Source organism: Halichoeres trimaculatus, unplaced genomic scaffold (assembly GCF_033239565.1).
Source record: "Halichoeres trimaculatus isolate MK-OKI-2021-1 unplaced genomic scaffold, fHalTri1.1 fHalTri1_scaffold_15, whole genome shotgun sequence".
Lineage (NCBI taxonomy): Eukaryota > Metazoa > Chordata > Actinopteri > Labriformes > Labridae > Halichoeres > Halichoeres trimaculatus.
This window is the reverse complement of record NW_027437193.1, coordinates 24381085-24407508: the sequence shown is the minus strand read 5'-3', so window position 1 is coordinate 24407508 and position 26424 is coordinate 24381085. Positions and strand designations below refer to the sequence as shown.

The 26424-nt window shown below is 40.3% G+C and overlaps 1 protein-coding gene across 4 annotated transcripts; it reads right to left on the bottom strand.

The window, feature by feature from the left end:
- Positions 1-562: 562 nt before the first annotated feature.
- Positions 563-26278, bottom strand: kdm4ab (lysine (K)-specific demethylase 4A, genome duplicate b). Of its 4 annotated transcripts, none has more exons than XM_074688415.1 (23): positions 26104-26278; positions 24714-24875; positions 23715-23890; positions 23503-23617; positions 22074-22267; positions 21882-21931; positions 21689-21792; positions 21442-21579; positions 21093-21319; positions 19010-19182; positions 18181-18893; positions 17625-17732; positions 17310-17427; positions 17000-17175; positions 13665-13878; positions 13229-13308; positions 11806-11861; positions 9640-9748; positions 7184-7375; positions 4971-5141; positions 4682-4801; positions 2014-2106; positions 563-1858 (listed from the first exon to the last, which is right to left on the bottom strand). In XM_074688415.1, the coding sequence occupies exons 2-23, from the start codon at positions 24852-24854 to the stop codon at positions 1721-1723; spliced, it is 3606 nt and encodes a 1201-aa protein (XP_074544516.1). In that variant the 5' UTR covers positions 24855-24875; positions 26104-26278; the 3' UTR covers positions 563-1720. The 4 variants fall into 4 exon arrangements, with proteins under 4 accessions (XP_074544516.1, XP_074544517.1, XP_074544518.1 ...); XM_074688416.1 differs by having other exon boundaries at positions 17310-17424; XM_074688417.1 differs by lacking the exon at positions 17625-17732.
- Between the last annotated feature and the right edge of the window lie 146 nt (positions 26279-26424).

Genomic DNA, 26424 nt, shown 5'->3' with positions numbered 1-26424 from the left:
CCATGTTCATCTAATCTGAAGCGCTGTTTCAAGCAGGTGAAAACACGCCTCACAGGCCTACAGTTACAACCTGGATGAAAGCCAAGAATAAGTTGAAATGTTGCAACAGTTTGAGTATGGTTGTGCTCCTGTACAGCAGTGATAAATCTGACTTGTCTTTTAGCTGGAGCTGAGGGGTTTTTAGCTGTGATACAAAGAGCAAAGACAGCAAATTTCTCCTGAAATTCCAGCAGCAATCTTCACCTCACAAGACTCATCGTGTTTGGCACAGCTGCGAGCCCTCTGGCTGAGACATCTGACACCAGCACCTCAAACACAGGAGAATGTGAAAAGAAAACACAGGTTGTGACTATTTCCAAAACTTTGATGGATCTTATAGAAGGAATACCTGAATGTCTGATTTTCTGAAGCCATGGAAAACTAAGTTGAGAAGTTATTTTTCTTATTCCATGCTTAAAACTCTGACTTTGTGGACGTCATGTCTCCACTCTTCATTTCCCTTCACCCTTTCAAAGCAAATACAAAATGACGCACACCTGCACATGAAAATTTTTATCACTTTTTGTTTTTTTTATTTGGGATCAAACTATAACCTGGTTACAATGCTCTAGCTCTAACCTTCATCTGGATCACACAAAAATATCTAAATGTCCCGTAGCAAGAGGGAACAATAAGTGCTTTTTGCTTAGACAGGGACTGGCATTCACACCCTCCAATCAAAAACAGGAAAGTGAGCCTGAAAAATTTAAACAGGATGTCTGAAAACCTTTCAATATAATAAATATAAATACATCTGAGGTTTTCTAAAGACCGTGAAAAGGACATGACAAAAATAGCTTTGTTTCCAAACTCAATGCACTCGCATAAATAAAGTATAATAACATTAATTACAAGAGTTATGACAAAGCTTTAGGAATAGCAAAGGCTGCCAGGCCCTGTGAAACGTAAGGCTCGGGCCTTCACAACATGTCCACTTTCTTTTCTTTCTTCTTCACAGTAGATGCACAGGGTGAAAAGTCCCATCTGAAGACGTGTGCGAATGTGAACGTATTTCATGTTTTTTGAGGGGTTACATTAACACTGGTCTTTATAAATTAAATTATGAGTCAAATGATGGTTTGGTCAACAGCTGACTGGCTCAAACTTTTCAGGTCTGCTTTTCTGTAACTTTATGAATGAAAAATGAATCCTGACCCAAACAATGCTTCCTAAAAAAACACCATTCCTAAACACTATTTTCTCCACTGCAGAGTATTTATGATAAATTATGAAACATAGCAAAGATAAATTACTTGAGAGAAGACTCATCACTAAAGCAGAAAATCTGCTCATTGCAGGATGTGTAAAGATGGCAGCTGCTGTGCGGTGGTGGTGGTAAAGAAAAGATCCTGCTGCAGAAAGACAACACAACTTTCCTAGTTAATAATTAATTCATGGCTTCTTCCTGAGAAAAAGAAAACGATGCAAAGGTGGAGGAAAACATAAACCACAAAACACTATGGGAACAAATTATTTTTCAATGTACACAGAAGTCTTTTAAAGTCCCAGCCGTAGTTTATAAATATGATGCCTGACAGGCTGTGGAAGAAGAAGGACAAGAAGAAAAACAGGAGGGGAGTTGTTGGTCATTCCTTTCAGCAGAAACCACAAGCTGAGAAGCCAGACCAAGAAATGACGAGCTGGAGATGCATCTATCTGTGGTGAGGAGACAAAGACAGCTTCACTCCATGATGGCTCTGTAGATGATTGGCTCGATGTAGTCCTCTCTGTATCTGGAGTTGATGACTCGTTGCCTTTTGGAGGTTTGTTTGACCTCGTCCTGTGTGAAGAGCTCAAAACGCATGTCTGACGCCACCGACTGTGGACAAAACACAGCGAGAGAAAGAGAACTCAGCATCTTTTAGCCTTTCTGATCTCAAACAAAGATTATCCAGATGAAAAGTCAGGCTTATCGACATGTAGTGCTGTCACCAAAAGCTCAAAGACGATCTGACATGAATGATTGAAAATTACCATTCTGGACTTGACCCGTTTGGGCAGATCCTCGTCGAGTGCGTAAATATCCTCTCGTTTAACAGACATCTGAGATCCGTCCTCAAACTCCACCTGAGTGACACACACACAACAAAGGTTACTGTAGTTTTGCATTTTTTCAGTCTTCATTTTTCTTTTGTTTTGACTCTCCGTTTTACATTTCTTGTCAGTTAATTTCTAAAGCTGTTTTTTTCAGTTTAGATTATTTCTTATTTTCTGGAAAGGCTCAGTTTTAGTTAAGTTTTTGTCTTTTTTGTCATAAGGGATTGTTGTCAGAGGCGAGATTCAAAAATGTCAGAAAAGGCCTTTTGTAATGAAAACTCTTAACATCAAACCACTTTCTGAGAAATATTCACTGAGGACAGATTAACAACCATCCTCATACAGCAAGAAAGCCCTGCATCAGTCAGCGCATTTACATGCAGTCAGTAACGCTTTCATATTCAGAATACTAGCAATAACCCAGCTGTGCAAGGTCCATGTAAACACCAACCTTTTGAAAAAAAAAAAAAAAACATAATAAGCTCATGTTCTGTTTAAAAAAAAACAAAAAAAAAATCACCCCTAGGTCGCTCCTTGTCTGACCTGAATCTTGGTTTTTGAGTGCAGGAAGTCTGCCGTGCAACTGCTGTTGTTATTGTTGCTGTCAGGGCTTGACTTTAACTTTTTTGCTCACCAGCCAATGTGGCTAGTGGTTTCACAGAGTTACTAGCCACTCAGCATTTTCACTAGCCACAATTTTGTTGTTGGATAATTATGTCTTATATGATTGTAACTGACTATGAAATTATGAGGTTTGCTTGAGCTAGATTTACAACCTTTTAAAATGTAAATGACCCCTGTGCACACTCAAATCAAGACTATATCAATGTTTAACACCACAGCTAGTTATCAGGTATTCAGCTCTGATCAGGTCGTGCTACTTTAATATAAAAATATGCAGTCTATTGAGACAAAGTAATAAAAGGAGGAGTTTATTATTCCATTTAATTAAAGTTGTGAAGGTTAAAGAGTAACTGAAAAGATAAAAACTAAACGGAAACAAAAACTAGCTGGGAAAACGGCCTTCCAGTAATTAACTAAGTACCATACTGTCTTGACTATAAGTCACTCCACAGTATAATCATGCATTTTTTTTGGAAGTCATATCATTCAAAAAATGTGTCATGAAGAAGAAAACAACATATATAAGTCACACTGGACTTTAAGTCACATTCATTTAGAATGATTTGGTTTGTTTACGGTATTTCCAGAGTGAACTGTTTACATATAACTTTGATAAGTATTATTAGGAGCTTTAAATATTGTTCCTTCACACTTCATATCTGTGACCAGTTTATCTTCTCTATGCTTGCTTCTCGACACCTGTGGCTAGTAGGAGTGGCAGTGTTACCCGCCACACACAAAATCCACCCGCATTTGACGGGTTGGCGAGTATAATGTCAAGCTCAGGTTGCTATGGATACAGCAAGACGAAGTGGATATAATGCGCATTACGATTTCCATGCACTGAGATGTTGCCTGTGTGTTGTCATTTTGATCGGGATACCATGTAAACAGGAAGAACTTTGTTTGCTCACGCATGTAAACGGGATATTCCGAACGTTCCAGAAACAGGAATATTGGCTTTAACCCGAATATTGACTGCATGTAAACATAGCCAGTTTTATCTGCCATACACTTGTCTCCTGCTCCATCACGCCGCCTGGCTGCTCTTACCTACCATGACAAGGTGAGCTAGGGTAGCCTCCCTGGTGAGCTTCTCATATGAGCTTTGAGATTAGTGGGATTTTTCCCCTTGAGAAATGTTCTGTACTTTATCAACATACACTGCAAGGCACCTGCTCCAATCAGAGACATTCAACTGTCCCAAATGGGGCTGTGCTGCTCTCTCCAAAACATCACTGACATTAACGCTGGCAGACAAAGTGTGGACGCGTGCTTGCTTGTGGGCATGTGCCAACTTGCATGAAATTGACAGAAAAACAACAAAGTTTCATATCCACCCAAAATGCCTGAGACAGGACAAGGACATAAACTAAAGACATTTTCTCAATAACTTTTATATTAGGTTTATAAACTCACACTACAGTTTAAGCTAGTTATCCTTTTGTTGCAGTGTCCTTTTTGTGTTAAGTTTATGAAAATGTTTTTCACCTTTTGTTTTTGTTATTTCCTTAACTATAACAACCTTATTCAAATCACATACGCATGAGCACTGAACAGATGAGCCCATTAACTTATAACTTAACTAATCTTTATCTTCTTGAACTCTGCTCCATTTAGTTTCATTACATATGAGTTTACACTGTATCACATTAAACTGAGAAGTTAAAAAATAATTAGGTGGGTTTTTTTACATTACACAGTAATTTCTTTCAACTACCACAAAACAGAATTAGAGCAGAATCTGCTTCATTAGGGCCAACAACATGAAAGACTTTTATTTTAAGGGATCACATATTGATGAGCAAGCTCTTCTATTTTTTAATGTGCCCCAGCTTTTTTTGCTTCAACCACACAGACCTCCCACACTTTGAGGTTGGGTAGCACAGCAAGTCTTTCCGATGTGGTTTACAAGAAAGCCTGTGCGAGCATGTCTGAGACACAGAGAGAGAGAAAGAAAGTCAGACGTGAGGAGGTTTACCAGGTACATAGGGATGGAGTGTGATGCTACAAACTTGGCTCCATACGTCAACCCGTCTGTCCATCGGACTTGAACATGATCCCCCTCGGCTGGTGGACCAAGTCGCACACAGTCACGGTTCTGTGAGGGAGAGGAAGTGAAAGGTAAACTCAGGACACACACACACTTCTTTTAAGGAAACTCCACAGGAAACAAAGGGTGAGAAATAACATCCAGCGCTTAGATCTCACTCAGGCCATCTGAGTGTTCTTCCACCACTTTACAGCTCTTCTAAACAAAGTCTGATCACCTCGATGTCCTCGGGGAAGAGGTTGTCGCTGTAGGAACCGTCGTCAAACACAACCTCATAGAAGATTGCTGTGGTCAGCTCCAACAGCTCGCTTTGGTAGTATCGCCCATTTTTGTGTTTGCAGATCACCCTCTGCCCCTCGGTCAGCTCTCGCATGGCAGCCTTGTTGCGCTGGAAAAGATGAAGAAGATCATTACTCTTCAAAATTATGACTTGTCAGTGCTGGCTGCCACAACTAAAGTGGTTAATGGTGCAAAGAGTGAAGGAAGATGTGGTGTTGAGTCAGTGTTACTCTCACAGTTCTCATATTAATTTGTGCTTATTGCGGCCATGTGAGAATGTGTGTGTGTGTGCTGATGTGAAATTTGGGCGATGCAGCTGCAGGCCTTGAGTTGAAGGGGAGTGGAACAGAAAGTACACTGGGAGGAGACAACAATCCTGATAAGGCAGCTTGAAAGTGTGTGATGTGTTTGTGTGTGTGTATTTAATCTTTCTTTGTTGGGAAACACTTAATGATGCTGGGAAATGAGAGGAGACATCACTGGCTCATCCTGAAGATGACACCGTTTCAGATCAGTGACTGAATGTCTAGAATTAGGGCTGCAGCAATCGAAAATTTTAGTATTCGAGTATTCTACTGAAAATCCCATCGATTAATCGAGTAATCGGGTAAAATGCATTTTTGTTCAGTTAAGGAGCAGTTAGTTTTTAAATGAAATTTTTTCTCTTTAAGAAATATAATTTTCTGTTACAGCATGTCAATAAGAGCACTTTCTTTGGTAGCTCCAAAATCTGTAAACACACTTTGACACATTTTTTGTGCCTTGTACATCTCATCAAATGTTGCTGACCCAAATGGCACCCGTTTCATAGAATGACCCATTGGTCTCCAAACTCCAGAAAAGAAGCTAGATTTGTTGCTAGTTTCTATTTTGTATAAGAGGTAGCTTGAGGGGTCTGAAAACTCTCTTAATATGGCCTCAGCTCTATTTGAAATACCACTCTTTGATCTTTTTTAAAATTAAACAATTCCTCGGGACAGAGAAAATTACTCGAGTGTTTTTTGTAATCGAGTACCTCGAATCATTCGAGGAATCGTTTCAGCTCTATCTAGAACAGGCGGATCTTCAACTAAATAAGGGTTCAAGGGCCAGGAAACCAGGTTCTGTCCCTAAAGGAAGAGTCCTAGACTTGTATCAGGGCTGTTAGTGAGAGTTAAAGAAGAACCCAGAGCTCTGTCGCACATTTTTGACTTGCTGTAATCATTAAATCTGAGTTAACTGAGAACTTGGATGCATCCTGGCCATCTTCCTCTCCAATCAAGAACATGCTGTGAATGGTGGAAGGGTAATAGAAATATTTGGGAGTCACAGAATCAGGACTTTGCTTTGAGTGACAAATAATATTTACAGGCTCTGTATTTGAAAAGGCGGCGGATAGGGAAAATAACTGAGCGCACAGTTACAGAGTACCCGCTCATTTTAACAGATATTGCAGTCAGGGAAAACGGTAAAATTGTCACTTAGAGATAAATTTAAAACACTTTTTCCTTTCCAGAGCTAACGCAGTAAGGATCAGTCTGCTGTTATGACTAAAACAAAACATTTTGTCTTTGATATCTGTACTACTCTTTTCCATTCAACAAAAGGCATTGGACTGTAGCAGCTTGGAGCTGACAAACATGCCCAGACTTGCCATCACATAACTCAACACTACAAGAAGAAATATTCAGCCCGAGCTCGTCTGACAAAAAGACGCTGCTGCATATTTCTGAACAGGACCAAACAGATGTCTGTTTCCCCCAATTAGAGACTAAGGCAGTGTGAAAAATAACAAAACAGGAATCCCCTGGTGGTGAAGAAAGCGTTTTACATCAATGAGTCTTCACTAAATATGGCAAATGAGGCGCTGAAGGTCATAATGCAATGCTCACAATATCAAAAACATTAACTTTGTCAAAAAATGTACCATGACTCAGAGACAGAGGTGCATATGTCACCTTTTACTTCCTTTGTTTGACTAAAATCGATCTCTCTTGAAACTAATGAAAAAGAAAAGACATTAGCCGAGCTGAATGTTACACTGATCTCAACAGTAGTGCTGTGGGACAAATAGGAGCAACTATATTAAAATATCTGAGAAAAACCTTTTCAGACTATTTGCAGCACAGAGAAGAAAAGGGTTCAACCTCTGCTGGCTTGACAGGAGCTCACCTCAGGTATGACAGGTGTTTTGTGTCTGTGGCAGGTGACGAAGACGATGAACGGCCAGTCGTCTGGGTGCATGAGGACGCCAGCTGCCTGAGCACAGGTGGGGTGGAAGGCGGTGGAGCAGCGCCCATGGGAGCACTGGACGCAGCAGCCTTTCACATCTCTCTTCATCCGTTTCCTGCAGTACGCACACTTCTACCAGAGCAACAAAGACACAAGTGTGGAGGGGGGAGAGGGGTCAAGAGGGCAAGTTATGAGTGGCAGGTTAAAGTAGAGGGGAAGGAAAGGAGGGGAAAGGAAATGAGCCAAGTGGGAAGGATGAGAGGGAGACAGAAAAAATGGTTGACGGCAGTACAGTACAGGCAGACCCAGACACGAACCAGGATACGCACACATTAGCAGGAAATTACACAATCTGCTTTGGAAGGTTTCAAATGGTTTTGACACCTCAGAACTTTTAAAACCATTGAATGACCTGATCCTTTGAGACTGAGGCATCTCAAAATGAGAGACAGCCAACTGGAGTGACCTTTGACCTGCTTTATTTCAAGGACAGTTTTTAGGAGACTCCCAGAGGGGGAGAAGATGAGCTCACACCGTCTGCTTTTTACAGAAGGATCCAGTTCAACCTTTTGTTATCAAGTATTTTGATTCTCATCTTTGTTCATGTACAGTCACGAGAATAACAAAGCTCCTTTGTACACAACATGGCAACTTTTATTCACACGCACACACTTATACAGGGCAAAAACAGGAAGTGAAACTGTATGAGTATGGTGAAATGTGTGTCCTCAGTAGGAACCAAGAACTCTGAGTAAAAAAAACAAAAAAAAAACAAAAAAACAAAAACAGATCTGGTTGTGTAAATAAACGTGTCACATTACCTTTGAAGAAGGAGACAGGGATCATGCCAACAACTAAAGCCATCAAGAATTTATTTTACAATGGCCAGTTTAAAGCTATATGGAGCACAGCAGGCACATACCAATCTACTGCCATGAAGTGGAACCACTGGGAGTATTTTGGCTGTATACATACACCAGGGGTGGCCAACCAGTCAGAGACCAAGAGCCACAGAAATTATTGGGGTACTACAAAGAGCCACATCACACACGTGGTCTTACAAACACACTTCCTCTCACACATAAATGAAATGACATAATAGGAAAAATCAATATATTTCCAATTTTCAAAGTGAAATTTACTGTGTTTCTAAGTTTGTTAAAATTTGGAGCAGTGTCAAAAACAAATTTCTGTTTTAACTGCAGAGGACAAAATTCTATCTATCTATCTATCTATCTATCTATCTATCTATCTATCTATCTATCTATCTATCTATCTATCTATCTATCTATCTGTCTTTCTGTCTAACTCTCTGTCTATTTATATTGATACCTGTAGAGAAGAGAAACTGAAACTTAAGTATCAATCCCATCACCCAAGTATTGATCGATACTGATCCCAATGTTGGTATCATCAATATTTGAGATTGATCAGCACACCACTACTCATATATCTATTTATTTATCAATTTATTTATTCATTTACTTATTTATTTATGAATGGATCAAGGAGCCGCACATTGAAAGGCAAAGAGCCGCATGAGGCGCATGAACCACAGGTTGGCCACTCCTGACATACAATATTTTGAATTAAAAAAAGTAGGGATGCACCGATATGAAAACTTTGGCCGATATTGATATTCGTTATTTGATATTACTATTGCTGCGTTTTTGGATCAAAAACAGGAAGACAGACCTTAAAGAAGCGAGTCCACTCTTCTTTGGTAGTTTTTGCATTAACATAGTCATAGAAAACAATATCATTTGAGTCTTGAAAGATCGTTCAAGATGCTCTGAAAATGGCCGTCAGCTAATGAGTAAATATCAGCCCACTTTAATCACACCGGCCAAAGCCAATATGTTAAAAAAATGACCAACATTGGCCAAACCAATATCGATACTGATACAGCGTACATCCCTAATTTCAATCAAAAAAGTCTATTAATCTATGTTTTTTAATCAAGATACTTATATCTATAGTTAGCTGAGGGTCTTGTCTCACCCTGTTAGGATTTGATTTCTCATAACCACCCTCCATCTCTACATTCCCTGATGGATTGGGTACAGCGGTGCTCCTGAACATGAGTCTAACTCAAGTTGTTGTGTTTGGTTTTGCACAACCTTCAGCGTGGAGCTGTTGCATGTGTAGAGAGGATGTTGAAATTTACCAAAGACAGCCACCACTACCGTAGGCGGTTATCACTCAAAAGAACTCAGCGTGATCTAAATGGCAAACAGAACACTCTTTGTTTGAACAAATACCAAGCTGTACATAGTCCATGTACTTTTGATAACAACCTCATAGTACCCCTCTCAATAAAAAAACACGGGGATCTCTTTATGTCTGAGAAATAAGCCTCACGTAGAGCAAACACGAAGTGCTGCCTCATGTCTTACCAGTTTGAAGCGTGGCAGCGGGATGGCAGAGAGGTCGATGGGGCATCGCTCTGTGATGTTGACAAAGCGAGCTTCCAGCACAGTGATGGCACAGAGCACATGAACCCACCTGTGTGAAACGCAAACATGGGGTAGATTTAGACCAAACAGTTCAACGTCCATGGCAAGATGTTTCTGGAAAGCCTTCATTGACCTGTTGTTTTACAGAGTTCACTTTTATACTGATTCTGGCCTAATGTTATCCTGCTGTGTGGCCATAAGGAGGTTTCTGATAAGTTTCTGCCTGGATTTCCACATGGAAAAGAGCAAACAAAGGGTTTATCTTAAATGATCAAACATTGTTTTTGTCAATGATTCTTACTGATGCTGAACAAACTCTGCGTTCTGAGCACATTTGTGAAAAATGTTTAACGTGAAGAATCTGAGCAACACTCTGGGTGATCTGATGAATTTTCCTGAACACTGAGAAAAGGCCTTTCAAGACACACAGCGGTTTCCTGTCATTTCAACTGACATTTATTTTTCTCTGCCTCACACTGTGCGGTTACAGTAAAACACGGGATGGATTCACACACACACACACACCTGCTTTGTGAACACAGCATGTGTGTGTACATGTTCACATTTAAAAAGTGCACTTAGCTTCAAGGGTCTGATGTACCAGATAGATTACAGCAGCAGCAGCAGCAGATCGAATGCACAGGCAGATTTCAAGCGGTCAGATGAGGAGAAATGAAGGCACAATAACCTGCTGTGTGCCAACGCCTGAGGTGTTTTGTAAATATGAGACATTTTTGTTATACTTTTCTACTGACTCTTCCATTCACAGCTTTGAGACTTTACACTTAAAATTTTTCATGGACAAAGAACAAAATCTTATTTAGCTTTTTCAGCAATCTACCACTTTTATATCCAAAGATTTTTGTCAGTCTGAAAAGCGCCCACATTGGAGTGTTTTGAGTCACGCCTTAAGACCCATTTTTATTCCCTGGCTTTTAATATGCCATGAGTTTGTGGTCCTCTGTGTCTTATTTATTTGTTTTACTACATTTAAGTATGTCTTTTAATTATTTTACTGTGTTTATCTGTTTGATTTTTGTTTTATTTATAGTATCATTTTACATTTATGCACTTGTTTATTTATTGTTATGTGGAAATGTTTGTTTTATTGTTTTTATCATTCTATGTAAAGCACTTTGGAGACGTTTTTGTTGTTGCTAGCCTGCAGTGGGGGGTGCTGGGTGGAGGTGTCCCGGCCTTGGGCCGTGAGTAGCGCCTGGTGCAGATGGTCCCCTGTGAGTGCGTTTCCTGACCTGGCTCCTCTGTACTCAGCCACTGGTTTAGAGATACAGTTAATGAGTGTGAGTGTGTGACAGTGTGTGTGTATGTGGGTGGGGGTGGGTGTCTGTAAAAGTTTGTATGTGCTTTGCGGGGGTCTTGGTGGGGTGCGAATGGGTAAGGGTTGCTTTTTTAGACATGTAAAGCACTTTGTGCTACATTTTTTGTATGAAAAGTGCTCTATAAATAAAATTTGATTGAAATTTGATTGATTGATTGTTTAAATGTGCTATACAAATAAAGTGGACTGGATTGGATTGGATTGGATTGGATTGAAAGATGTGACTAAATGTCAGGTGCACTTTAATCTACCATGAAACAATGAGAAAGTTTATTGCGTGGAAAATTGTCAAATTTTTAGGCATATTTATTCCTGTTGTGTAGTACTGATTTTATCATATTATTCTGATTAAATAAAAAGTTTACAGAGCTGTTATTAGTTTGTACCATCTTTAAATATTGACAGTACAACTTAGTGCTCACACTTGAACATTAACTAAAATGTTTGTCAAACAAATGTGAATCAATAATCAAACACTCTTTCTTTGAGGCAAATGTCGCTTTAGTTATACATATAAAGAAGAGTTTCTGTTTTTTTTTTTTTTTTTAATAACAGGGTAAACTGAATAAATATAACCATCTTAGATTTCTGTGAGAATGAAACATGTATGATACACCTTTAACGTCTGGTTGTTTTTCTAATAAGTCTTCTGACCAAAAGGAAGGTAAGAATGAGAGAAAGGAATTGGTGACTGTAGAATATTTGTGACATGAAGGGAAAATGAATGCCTTGACCTTGGTCCAACTCTGCTGTAAAACATTTCTTACTTGTCATCGTTGGCTCTTTGAAGAGCTCCTCCTCTTAGGGAACAGAGACAGCAGTCCTGGAGGAGCAGACACACAACACTACGTTAGTCTTTGAAATAGACAACTTTAACATAGACATGTGACAGAAAGGTGAAGTGTCAGTCTAAATCCTGATGTATCTGATGTTCTTCTGTCTGTATGATCTATGATGTACATGTTCTTTTATACAATCTGTGGAGGGGGATAACCAGATCTTCACGACTAGACTCCACTAATACAGATCAGTTTTCCAAAACTCAATAAAGCTCCATATAACCCAGGCCACCTGGCATGGCAGCTGTTTGAAGCACGTCAATGAACTCTCTCAGAACCTGTTTCTGAGTTTCAGTCCGACATAAACACAGTCAACAGTTTAAACAAAACAGCCAATGAGGGAAATATGAAAAACTGGGTCTGAATTACAAACAAAATAAAAGCTGTAGCGTTGCCTCCAAACGTTGACCTTTCTTACAGAAGGAACTAAACCAACACCAATATATTATTTATCTACATTCTGTTTAATCCACAATGACATTACACCATAACATTTTTTATCCACTTTTAAAAGTTAAACTCAATTATTTGGTTTATCCCGTATGAATAGAAAATACATGCTAAGAATTTAAGGGATAAAGCAATAAGATTAAGATCCTAATAACAGCAATTAACTAGAGTATCCTGAAACAAATAACAATAATAAAAAGAACCTAAGCAGGGATATAAAGTGATTATTTTTCAGAACATGTCATTTATATAAACTATAAGGAAATATGATGACCCTTGAGCTTAAAAACTTAAAGTAAAGGCACAGACACCTTGATACGTAAACCGAGGTCACTGAGTTACTGTGTAGCGAAGCATGCCCACCTGTGGTCAAAAAAGTGTACAAAAAACCTGGGCAACATTCCCAGAATCCTTCAATTGTTCTTTGCAGTCTGGAGTTTTAAAAGCAGAGGAAATTTAGAGATACATTTTACAAACAAAGTTTAGCAAAACAAATTCTTCAAACATGATAAACAAAGGACGGGAACACTCTGGCTGTCTCTGAACAAAGGAAGCAGCAGCAGCACACAGAGCTGAGTTTGTTTGTGCGTGGAAGGCGGAGTGATGAAGTGGTCAGTTGTTTTTTTTTTACTATGAGATCAAAACAGGCAAACTTTTTATAGTGCTGTGTATAGTGGGTTATATAACTGTCTAGATTGTGCAGTTAGATTAAATAAGGAACAGGTTCAAGGGACTGAACCAGCCACAAGGGAGAGTGGACTTTAATGTATACTTTCTAACAGACAGGAAAAAATATAGCTTCATGATTCTCCACAAGACAACAACTGCGCTGCTCTATCATTGTGATGAAATATTTCAGTTGTATTGTGTTCATCTCCTTTTGGAAGTCCAACCAACTAACCTCTGTGACGGCATCTGCTTCACAGCGAGCACACAACCAGTCATCAAGCTCCGCCCCCTCTCCGGATACACCATAACAACCTGAAGAAAACAGAAAGCAGCATTTACTTCTCACATGCTTAACTCTCTGATCTCTGATGATCATGAGTTTGACTCAGTTTGTCTCAGACAATCAGACAATTTTTTTAAATGAGATACATGAAGCCAGTGGTTTTATTTCCTGTACTTGCTCTTTCATGAGAACATGAAAAGTACAACTAGATCAGAGGAAATGAATGGCATTCTTGGTAACCACTGTCATGACTACTGTGAGTGAAAAGAGGAAGTGAAAACTGAACAAAAAATCTTCTTGTTTGGAGCAGAGTTCATCAAACTCTAAAAGCTTCTTCCTACAAGTTTCTATAAACACAACTTTGTTACAAAAGAAGAGGACTTACTGGTGTGCACGCGGACGCAGCACTGAGCACAGCTGACCAACTGACTGGTCCCATCCTCAGCCACATGAGGGTTGGACAGCTGTCCCTCCCCGGAGTCGCTCGACTTGCTGGTTTGGGTGTTGAAGCACATTTCAGGGATGAGTGGCTTGGACCACTGGCGGCCCCCTGGATGGTTCACCAGTGTCACACATGAGTCCTCAGAGCTGGTCTCAGACTGCAGGGGGAGAAAAAATATCAGGGGGTATGTTAGTGCATGGATTCCGTTTTTTTTTCCAGGAGAATAAAAAAATGTTTTGAATTTCTGAATCAATGCAGGGAAATGTTAGCATGATTGAAACACTACTGCAAAAAATGTACAAAGATGGATTTTTTTTTTTAACTTTTAAAAAGATATGCCAAGGTCCTTCTTAGTAAATGTATAACGCGATAAAAACAGGACATTTTTGTTAAATTATGTGAATAAATAAACTCAAAGATGTTTTTGACTCATTTCATAAAACTTATTTCATCTAGATTTGACGTAGAACTCATGCTTTAAACTCAATTCTACACAGAGTGGTGTAAAAGCTTTATTTAACTTTACAATTCAATCAAAAAAATGGGCAAACTGTGAATTTAAAAGCTCCATAAACACCAGAAAACACCATCACCCCCTACTCCTGAGACGAGCTGGCTGTCCAAAGCTATGAACTCAGTAACCTTTTGGCACTTTGCCCTCAAATTACACTTTTCCTTCCTCCAGAGTTTTCTGCTTTGGCACAGCCGCCTGTTCCTCCGTTGCCCTAATAAACACGTCTTGTTCCACTGCTTATTTGGTTTTTAAATGTTGAATCAAGCTGCTTTGAAATACATCTCCACAATACTGACGTTTCAGCCATGAGCTCGCTAATGCAGAGTTAGTGGCACGTTGGCATTCTGCCTCAAATTGAGCTCTGTTTACAACAGCTGACGTAAATGATCAGAGTGAGATAATCGGCTCAGAGTTTCTGATCCCCTATCAGTTGGAAAAAAAAAAAGATGAGGGTGGCTCTAGTCCAAGAGTTGAGATCGAGATCTCTCATGCAATGAACATATCAGATATGTGAGAGATTGAATTGATTTGAGGCAAATAAAATGTACATTCCCGTTTTTCAGAGGTGTCAAGTAACTAAGTAAAAATACTTGATTGCCTTACTTAAGTAAAAATTTGGGGTATCTATACTTAACTTTAGTAATTATCTTTTAGCCGACTTTTTACTTCTACTTCTTACGTTTTCAGGCAAATATATGTTCTTTCTACTCCACACATTTTAGATATCGCCCCACTACTCCTGTTTTATTCTAGCTTGTTATAGTTCAAAAAGACACACACCAACAAAAGTAAAAACCTATCCTAAAATTGATGAAATTGCGTCATCCGCAAAGAGTGAATCTGATTGTGGATGGAAGAGATGTATAAATGAAAAACTATTCCAACACCCTGTTGGTTTGTATGCAACCATCACACCTGCACATGGCACAAATCACGCCACACTTCAGCAACGACATAACAGACATATGTAGTATAGTATGAAGATGTCTGTGGCAGAGACTGAGGAGGGGGATGAACTGTGTGAACTATAGGCTCCTGTAGCACAGCCTAAGCTTTTGACCTTAAAGGATAAGTGTGGTTAATACAGCTTTTACATTGTTTATAGAATGAAGTAGAACAAAATACTCACCCAGAAGGTTTTCCTGATCCAAGCAGTGCTTCGGGAGATATTTAGATCCAAAATCGTGCAGTGGACGTCTGTATAATGGGACCCATCAGGGCATAGACAGCGCCGCTTCTTAAACTGCATTAATCATCCAAAAACTCGTGTTTTTTCACCAATATTCCATCATGGTCCGCTCCGAGTTAGTCCTCTGCTGCAGTCTGTGTCACTCCAGACAGCGCTGTGTGGCTGTACTGACCTCTGAACTGACAAAGACTTTGTTTACGTTTGCCCCTCAAAGAAAGGAGGAAGTGGAGTCAGCTCTCCAGAGAGTACTGCGCATGCGTGGAGGGGCAAACGTAAACAAAGTCTTCGTCAGTTCAGAGGTCATTACAGCCACACAGCGCTGTCTGGAGTGACACAGACTGCAGCAGAGGACTAACCCGGAGCGGACCATGATGGAATATTGGTGAAAAACACGATTTTTTGGATGAATAATGCAGTTTTAGGAGCAGCGCTGTCTATGCCCCGATGGATCCCAGTATACGGACGTCCGCTGCACGATTTTGGATCTAAATATCTCCCGAAGCACTGCTTGGATCAGGAAAGCCTTCTGGGTGAGTATTTTGTTCTACTTCATTCTCAAACTATGTAAAAGCTGTATAAACCGAACTTATCCTTTAATGGCATTTTTCCCCATTTAAGTTACTTGTACTTTTATACTTTAAGTAGTTTTGAAACCAGTACTTTTACACTTTTACTTCAGTAAAAAGCTTGAGTTAATACTTTAACTTCTACAAAAGTATTTTCAAACCCTAGTATCTATACTTCTACATGAGTAATGAGTGTGAATACTTTTGATACCACTGCTTATCTTAAATTTGATGCCAGCCAAAAGAAGCCTGTTTTAGCTGATAAGATTACTGAGGAACAGGTTGGTAACATGCAGGTTTTTTTAAGGTGTTGACACGACATGTCATGAGTTGAACTCTTGCACTGGTTAAAAAAGTTGATTCATCCTGTGGGCAGCCCTGATCTCTCTATCTAACCTAAGCTCTGACATGCTCTAACATAACATCCTCTTCAGTGAGGAGGGTTTAGAGCAGTGTGAATCTTATCACTATAAGAAGAAGGCTGACTCTAAAACAGAGAAACTCTTGTGGTTTTGAAGTTCTGTCTGTCTTTGGTGTATGATGCCCATACGCGCTGCGCGTGTACGCGACAGCGCTCTCTCTTCAGAACAGGAGAGAGTGCAGGTGGAGGAGACTGACTGAGCCAGTGAAAGAGAGGGCGAATTAAAACCACAATGTTGTGTACAGTGCCTGTGATAGAGGAAGCATTAAGACATGCACTTGCACGAAAGCGACCACATGAAATTTTTACTCGCTCACACTGAAAACAAGGTCGCAGTCTCAAGCCCTGACATGACTGGGAATAAAAATGGACATTACTCCTGGGAGTTAAAATGAGAAGAGGTTCTCAACTCTGAGAAAAACTGGGTATGGGAAATTCAAAATAATGTTTCTGAGTATTTAATGGAAATCTTGGGGAGTAAATTGAGGATTTTGTCATCCACAGTAAGATATCTTTTAAGAATCAGAAAACCTGGTGAACAACTCTATAAAAGCTTTCAATGGAAGTCAAGTCGAGACAAGTCCTCACCTGATGGTACGTGTGGAAGAGCAGGCAGATGGAGCAGTACGGGGCCTGCTGACCCATTTTCCTGTTGTACTCTCGCTCTGCATCAGGGTTGTAAGGCCGACACTGCCACAGCTGAGTGAGCGGCTTTGCCCACTCCTCCTTCTCCTCTCGCTCCACATCCACATCTCCACACCAATCTACAGACAGAATAAAAGGATGACAGAAGAAGAGGATTTAAGAAATAGTAAGTTTTGTGTGTGAATGAGGGATGCAAAAACAGATGATGATATCTCTATTCTTTCATTTAGCAGATGATCTTAAAGGGGCACACCATCAACACTGTGCAGGTCTGTGAGCAGAGGGTGAGGACGGGGCAGCTTTGGTAGCTGCGCCTGCTGCTGTTGCTTCTTTGCTACTGACTTACAGTAGGATTGTTCTTCTGACACCTGCTGGAGAAACAAGAGTACAGCACGTCAGAACTTCTGAACAGGAAATGATGTACGCAGAGCCTGTGGCAAAGAAGGAAACATTTATCCTGAATTTTCAGGCATATTGGCAGCTTTGTACTGGTTTTCACACATCTCTGTTTAAACACTCCTCTCCACTTTGCCTTTTGACAACGAGGTCACAGTTCACATCCACTTACGTGATGATTGAGAGCGACCACCTTCACCTCATCACGAATTGGCTGCCTGACAGGAATGGTGTCTTTCACGATGACAATGCCGCTATCCACAAGCGGGCATTGGTAACTCTGTAGTTTGGACAGTATTAATAGGATTGAACAGTCATGGCAGACTTTGGAAAAGTGCCTCATGTTTTCTGCTGAAGAATTGTATTTTTTTTAGTGTGAAAATTTAGAAGAGCGAGCTCAGAGAGGTTAGTATGTCAACACCATGCAAAGAGAATGCACCAGTACAGAGATACCGATAGGTCTGGCTCAGGTGACTTCATGCAAAAGTTAAAAAAAACAAAGCCATCTAAATATAAACCTAAGTTTATATTTGTTCAGGACATCATGACTACAAGATTTTCTCAATGAATTGTGTTAAAAAAGAATAAATGCAGCAAAGAAAGGTACGTTTGCGCAAACATGCAGGTGTTGCAGTGTAAGGAAAGCCAACTTAGACCTAAGTGACATATTTTAAGTACAGCACTCTACGATTTGGAGCCACATTCTAGCAAAGTAAATAAAAACAGACCTTTCGTTTGTTGTTCTTCGAGGTCTCCGTCTCTGCTTTTCTCATCTCTTGTTTCTGTGCCTCAGCCTCAGCTTTGCTCATCTCTCCTTGTTGTGTCTCAGTCTCTGGGGAAATGGTTTGTCTGCTGGGCTCCACTTCAGGTTTCTTCTCCACATCCTTCTCCACAGCAGGTGACATTTTAGCTTTTTCTTCCTTTTGGTCCCGCACTACAAGCCTCTGTGTCGCTGATCCATTCACAGCTCCTTTGGAAATGACGCTCTTGGTTTCTGGCCGAGGCTCCGTCACTTCGCACCTTGGAGCCTGGTATGAGGGCTGAACCTGTGTGTGTGATGGTGTGCAGACTTTATGCTGCAGATGACGTGGTTGATGCTCCCGGGCGTAGCTGTGCACCTGCAGCTGTGTGTGAGGCTGCTGCTGCTTCTCCAGACTGTAACTGTGAACTTGAAGAGTGTCTTTCGGACTCAGAGTCCTGTGGAAGAGTAGGCTGGCCACTCCCATCTTACGAGCAGGTGCAGATGAGGATTCGGACCATGAGGGTGCGACTGAAACTGACAGATGCCCATTTCTGGGCTGGGACAGAGAGGAGATTGCAGGAGCACGAGTCTTGGCATAGTGAGGGGGGCGGCCTGCGTCACCATTGCTTTGACTCATGCCCCTGTGGAAAGGATCCAATAGCGTGAGCTTGGTTGGTGTGACAACAAGCTTTGGTGGGCCTGTGAATGAAAGAAGTAGTCTTGCTTAGGTTTGAAAAAGTGCTTTTGTTTTATAATGAAACATCAAAAGTTTATCTCGTCTGGAGATATGCAGAGTCGAACAAAGTTGGTGATACCTTTATGTCTTTTGCCATCCTGTGAAACAGTGCGAGGAGGAATGAGGCTGAGCCTTGGCCGCTTCCCATACTGCCCCATGTCCTCTTCATCTTCATCTTCATCCTTGGGAACAACCTCATCTGGCAAATCCAAACACACTCTGTGTCTTTTGGTCTCTATCCTCTGTGTAGCACTGAGGGTTTAACAAACAGGGACAGAGCAGATGTAAGAAACAGAGCAAACGAAAGACTTTCAACTCTTTGACTCAGGTGTTTGATTTCACAATACTGTTGTGGAGTGTTTAAATATTAATGACAGGTATTTTTTTTCTAGGTAAGAAATGCTTCGGGTCATTTCAATTTTGATATAAGCCAGTGATTGCGGGCAAACGCTAAAGCCTGGTTTATGCTTCCATTACTTCTGGGGTGGCTGACAGTGCCTGACAACTTCTATGGCTGAACACATCAACTTTTCTGGTCTCTGTAAGTTTTGTACTTGTTTGTCCACAGTAAACTATGGAGAGTGTGACAGTATTATGTTAAATAGAAGCTGATACATGTTGCTCATCATACAGTGGTTCTTACAAAGGTGACTATTGAAGACATCGCAATAGATAGAAAGTACAGCAGACTTAATACAGACGACTTACAAGGATGTAGAAAATACAATGTTGCCAAGTGATCCAATCACAGGGCATGGACTTGTTTCTACTCACAGTTTTAGAAGATCTGCTCATCAGGCTACAAGTTTTGGCTATATCTTTGATCCGACGTTTTGAGTCTATAACTGGTTCAATTTAACATTGGCTGTTATACTTGGCACTGAAAAGTGTCACCATATTTTTGTATGTGCATGTCCACAAATCCTCTACATTTCACGAAAAAAGCTTTACCCCCTTTCATTCATAATATCATTTGAGATGTACATCTGTGATCCACAGGCCATCTCACCTAGGGTTGGGTAACTTTCACATTTGAAACAATATGGTACCAATACCCGATACCTAGCAATCAGTACTGGTACCCAACAGAACCAACTCTCTGTACCTTTTGTGTCTATGTGGTAAAAATATCAATTTGTTTATTAATATAAAATGTTTTTCCTATTTCACATATTTATTCTTCAATATATAACCTTGCAATGCTGTGCTCATGTCCAGGAAAACCGCCTACTCTTCCACTCCCTCAGTTACAAGGATGCATTTAGGTACTTAAGGACGCGGTCACACTGGCCAATCATGCCTCAGCACGCTTCAGCCGTACAGCACGTTTGGAATGGCCAGTGTGACCACAACTGTGCCGTGCTCAAGCACGATTCCCTTCCGTGCTTCGGCACGCTTCGAAGAGGAAGGCTTCGCCACGGTTTACTTCATGCACGAGCACAAGCACGCGGACAGCGCGTGCGATTCATTTCGTAAAATCACCGCGAGCGCATCTCCCGACAGTCATTTTAAACAAAGCAGGGGTGTTAGAGGGCTGTGTCGGGCGAAAACGACTTAATATGAGTCCAAAAGTCTCTAAAGTTGTAGCAGTGCTCTCTGTGTCTCATTGTGCCGACTCTGATGAGATTGCGCTTCATGTAAACAAATGCTTCAAGATGACGTAGGCGGGCTGTGCGCGTCTGTGATACCTGCTAAAGTCTGGTTCATATTGGGGTAATGTGACCGCCAGCCGTACTCTACATCTGGGGAACAGCGCTGCAGGGGGGCAATCGTGCTTAGGCACGGTACGTTTTGGATGGCCAGTGTGACCTTGACCGTTAAGTTGGGAAATTCAGAACTCCAGGTGCATTTCACATGAAGTATGATGCTTTTATCCTTTAACAATGCTCTTACTTTAAATGTAGCAGCAGAATGATGGAACAACAAGGATCTTTGTATGGACAGAGCAACCAAACTTTCAATAGAATCCTCAATGTGATTACTTCAACATGACTCAGGCCTTCAACCTCATCCCTGCCTTCTTTGGAGAACTACTGCCAGGAGGTTCTGTATGGTCTGACCCGTTCCTGTTTTTATGCTTGAAATCTTGTCAGAGACACAAAGAGCAAGGTGGATGTCTATGAGGAGTAAGAGGTGTGTAAATCAAAAAAACAAAGACCCACCACTTCCGCTCTCCATCCTCCACACAGCTCTCTGCGGAGTTACTGTTGGTGCTGCTGGTGATGTCGTTGAAAGACTCTCCCAGGAACTCCTTAGCCTCTGGAGTGGGCCTTGAGTGATCGATGGATGTCACATCTCGCCCTGCCAGCCACTGTTCGTAGCGATCTGGCTGGAATTTCTTCACAAATACATCCATGGAAATCTTCACCATGTCTTTACGGCATGAGCACTGCAGGAAACACAGTCACAAAAAGAACATGTTTTCAACCATGACATGGAAATATGTATTTACTTTCTTACTATAGTAACTAGATATGAATCAGGTTTGTCTGCACGGTCACTGTTCCTCACCAGAACTGCTTGCTTGCCATACTCGATCCATCTCTCTGTGGCAAAGTTGGTGGACTCTGCACAGTTGAATCCATGGTTGAAACCAGCATGATATGCATATGGGAAGGTTACCATGAACTCACCGGCCTCCTGAGTGATCTAAGGAAAAAGGAAATAAAACTATTAGTCACTGCATGCGTACATTCAGCTTTAATTCTGAGTATGAATAAAACACTATCTGTATACAGTAAGGATTCTCTGAACATACCTTATCAAAGGGAATGCTGTACTTCTTCAGTATAGAAGGAGAAATGAGAGTCATCTTGTGCCTTAAGAAGGCCTCACAGTTTTGGGAACTGCCAGGAAAAAACCCTAAAAAATTAAAAATTATGTTAATATTTATGTTGGTCAACGCTACTGTACTATAACCACTTACAGAATCCATTTCAGTGTTGTCTTACCTTGTGCCAATCGTTCAAATCTTTTCCCATGCTCTGGAGGAACACAGTACCTTCAAGTATAGAAAAGAAAATCTGAATTTGTTTTGTTGATTGATTTAGCTTGATGTCGGTTGAGTTATTCAACAAACAAAAGTCGCATGTGTGAATCATAGGTGTCCACATCTGATATATTAAGGAACAGTTTGTGCTCACCATGATTTGGGCTCTCCAAAGTGCAAGTAGTTGATGCTGTAGAGGTCCATGTCCTCAGTGTGCCACGCAAAGGTGGTCTTCCACATGCCAAAGTACAGGTAAGGAGTATTAACACCCTCGATCGTGATGCCACTTTCGCTTTCCACAGTGTCCAAAATGGTGTCCAGATGGCAGATGTTCCACTCTTTGACTCCCTGTGGGAATACAGCACAAAATACAGGGATCACTTCTGCAATCCAACTTTTCAAGTATCCAACTAGTGTGCTGATTAGGGTTGGCACGATAGTCTATTCTCCTGATTCGATTCTATTACGATTTTTGGAGGTGCTGATTTGATTTAAATTGCAATTCTTCAATATTTACAATTTTTGCAATTTTTAGTTTGCTTTTTTAACACCAGACCATTTAAAAGGGTTAAATGATGATGATAATGTCAACAGACTACATCAAGAGCCATATTTTCCCATAAAATGCACATCACGTGAGTCATAGAGAAACATTTTAACCTCTGCTGGAGAGAAGTGGTAACTTTTTTCCAATCCAGTGTATAAAAACTGAAATAAATAATTTGAAAAAAAAAAGATTTTTTGGGAAAGAATCCTGATTTTGATATTGTAAAACAAAAGACCTTGATATATCAATTTTAGATATTTTCTCCCAACCCTAGTGCTGATACATTTGAGAGAAACTATGGCCAAAGTTCAGAGCTCTTCATATCTAAAGTGAAGCTTCTTCCTGCAATATAGTTTAACTCAGTGGGTAAGTGTTTGCACATGGCACTACACTGTTGACCCCACATTAATTCCACAGAATAGAAAGCAGTTATCTCTCATCAGGATTAATTTACCAAAAATTAACAGGTATTTTTCACACTTTCAAACCATCAGTGAAAAGTTTCTTGTGTCTCTGCTATGCCACTGAAAACGTTAACTGTGTTTTATCAGCTTTCATTTTGGTTGTTCTGATACTTTGACATGATTCTGGAGAGGCTTTATGAAATTAGTTGTGTTTCATGTTACTACACGACTCTGTTGCAGCTCACTGGTCTTCTTGGTATTTGCTGACTTGTATGAAGTCTGCATACTTATTTCCATGACACCTGCAAATGTTCCATCATGTTGCTGTAGTTTCCAAAGCTGCTGTCATCCCCTGAGACACCTGTATTGCATCAATTGCACTCTGTTTTTTTTTTCTACTACTTCGGGCTTTAGATAACTCCAAACAGCTAACATCACAACAACACTGCTCAAAGGTCTAGCTCCCACCACTTTTGGCCACTATTGGACAAATAATGGTAATGAGTATCAAATAGTCTTATCCTCAATCTGCAGTATACAAGAACCAGCATCCTTTATGTGTGAGAGGAACGAGAGAACTAATATGTAGAGAACCTATCAGTACTAATGCTATAGAAAAAGAATCAACTCACAGGGTCATATAGGCTGCCATTAACATCTGCCCCATATATGGGTGGATTAAAGGTCACGTTCTTCCAGTATTTCCTTTCCAGCTCTTCAAAGTCATCATAATGTGGACTACAGAACCTTCAAAGGGAAATCAAACATGTTAATCACAACAAAACCATTCACAAACTTTGTTTACAGCACAAAAAAAGGACAAAAAATAAATGAGGCTTCTTACTTGTCACTGTTGGCGATTTTTCTGAACTCTCTGACAGTCATGGCCTTCTTCTGAATGTTGTATTGTTGAAAAAGGCCCGACTGGCCTGTCACTACCTGCTGAATGGGTGCAGGTATCACCAAATCATCAATGTTGTCATAAGAGCTCCTTGGCTTCCATTCCTTTGGTGGAACAATCTATGAGGAGGAAAATAGACACAGTTAATTCTTTTTTGAAACTGTTAATCAAGATTCAGCTGGAGCATGGTTAGGTCTGTACATTTTTTGACAAGCTGATGTATAGATGTTTGAATCAGATGATATTCTGAGACGACAAATTCCCAAAATTTTTAAAAAGAAATTTTAATGCCAACTAACCAAATGGTTTCAAGGTGAACAAACTCAGGAAACAGTCGAGCTCATAGTATTTAACACAGAGTCACAGAATCTGCAGCTGAGTGGAACTAGCAACATTAGCCTTTGATCTACTGTGCTGGTAAAAACATACAAAACAAAACAAAAAAAAGACATAGCTGTCCTGATGAAGCATAGCTCTAGTTAACCAAACACAGTCAACATACAACCTGATCTCCATTTACTGGATCAAAATACAGCCAAACCACTTGGTTTAGTGAAATGCCATTTTCCATCTGTGTTTGTTTACATCAATACAGCATTGTACCATTCATCATATGATATTATCCATAAACACTATGGCAGTAGCTCCAGTTAGCAGCTGGTTTCTGTGCTGGGACTTCAACGACTGGCAATATAGACCCACAGAAATATAATTATTAATATAATTTTCAGATTCTGGTGCCAGCTAGCAATGTTGACAACATCTGATCTGATGTAAAAAATGGACATAACTAGAAAGCCTCAGCAGATACATCAATAATCCTCATACTCAGTTATTATAACTATGCTGAAACAAGTGTTTGCAACATTATGCTTTAACATGATTCACTAACAACCAAGGTTGGACTTATGCTTTAGCTGAATACATGCAGTTGATACTTACTTTAGCAAGACCTGCTTTATGTGCACCCTGGGACTCTATATATGCAATGTAGCGAGTGAAGTTCTTGAATTCCTCAGCAGTGGGATAAAATGTCATGATCCCTTTGGAACCATGGTTCGGGGAACTTGCATCTGATGCCATCTTGAAACTCAACAGCAGTTTCTAGAACATAAAAAAAGGGGAGAGTCATGATCAAAGCTTGTCAGAAATTAGATCAGGCAGTGCAATATTTTATGCAGCTCTGGTACATTTTCAGGACATTTCTGACCTGACAGCTGTGTGCAGTTTGTTTATATTCACCTACAATGTGGTAATTGCATTGAGTAACATATTAACAATTGTATTATAAGAGGGGTTGAGTATACATTAATTTGCCAAACAATCATTTCATTTAATGGAAGATAACCCCCCCACCCCCACCCCCCCAACACCAAATTAATAAATAAACCTTTGTTTTATATTTGGTTTTCTCTTTTCTTTAACTAGTGAATTAAATTTAACTAAAGAATAAATGGGTGAATAACTTGATCAATAGTGTATCATCTCATATTAAATGAAATACAATAACAGCATTATCATACTTGAATATTGTATCTTTGTATATCACGGGTTGTTTGGGCCTACGTTGCCTGGCTATGGCGGGGAATGAGACAGCGGGGCTTTAACTCTTTCTGATTGGTTAAACCCGCGTCTCTTTAAGCGACTCTTTAACTCTGCCCCTCTTTAAAGGCTGAGTTAGCCTGCATTAGCTCATTTGCTAACGTGCTAAAGGAACATGAGAAAATCCCTATCTGGAATGAGCGCTGACACATAGCTTAGCATTAGCTAGCTGATGACAGACGTTATGACATGTTTTAATTCTCACTTTGATTCATATCTCAATCCTGACAGCGTAAATTAACACTTTCCCTTGTGAACTACTTGCCCTCTCATTTTCTTGCTGACGAAAGCGAAACGCAATTATCGCATACAGTTGACTTATCACGTTAGCACTGTGATGGTATAAGACTAACTGCTGAGTAAGAAAACTACAGTAAATGCGTTACAGCGTATACAACTCGTTCGCAGTGTATGCAAACTTTCACTCAGAATTTGAATGCTTTTACAACGAACTAATTCACAAGTTAGTGCCACACTATCCTCAATAAAGTATAATAAATTCTAAAATCGTTTTTATTAGAATATTTGAATTTGACAGCCTACGCGAGCCCTAATGCTGTCATTTATGGAGCTATTCAAATCTTTACCAGGACATAGACTGCACCCAACGGCTAGCATCGCCATTAGCTGTGGAGCAGTTCCGGCTAGCTTAGCCACCACATTAGCATTGTGAGTTAAGAAGCTAACGTTCTAGGGCGGACATGGGCTAAATCTACATGCAGCTACTTACCAACCGCTTTTAGATGATTCAGGTGTAGTTCCACTGCCTCATATAGGCCTGTTCTTTACCAAGATGTGTATTTCCGAGCAGAGGAGAAACAAGGTAGCTTGCTAACTAAGCCCCCTGTGTTCAGAACACTGTCCTCCATTACCACTTCTACGCACACACGCACCTCGGATTTTGTTTACCACAACACGCATGGGACACGCTCAGCCAATCAGAGAGTGGCTGTGATGGTGCGCCATATGATGGATGAAAACAGTGCAATCGTTTTCTCTAAGGTCTTTCGATGGAAATCTGAAGATTGAATAAACAATTTCGTTATTAATT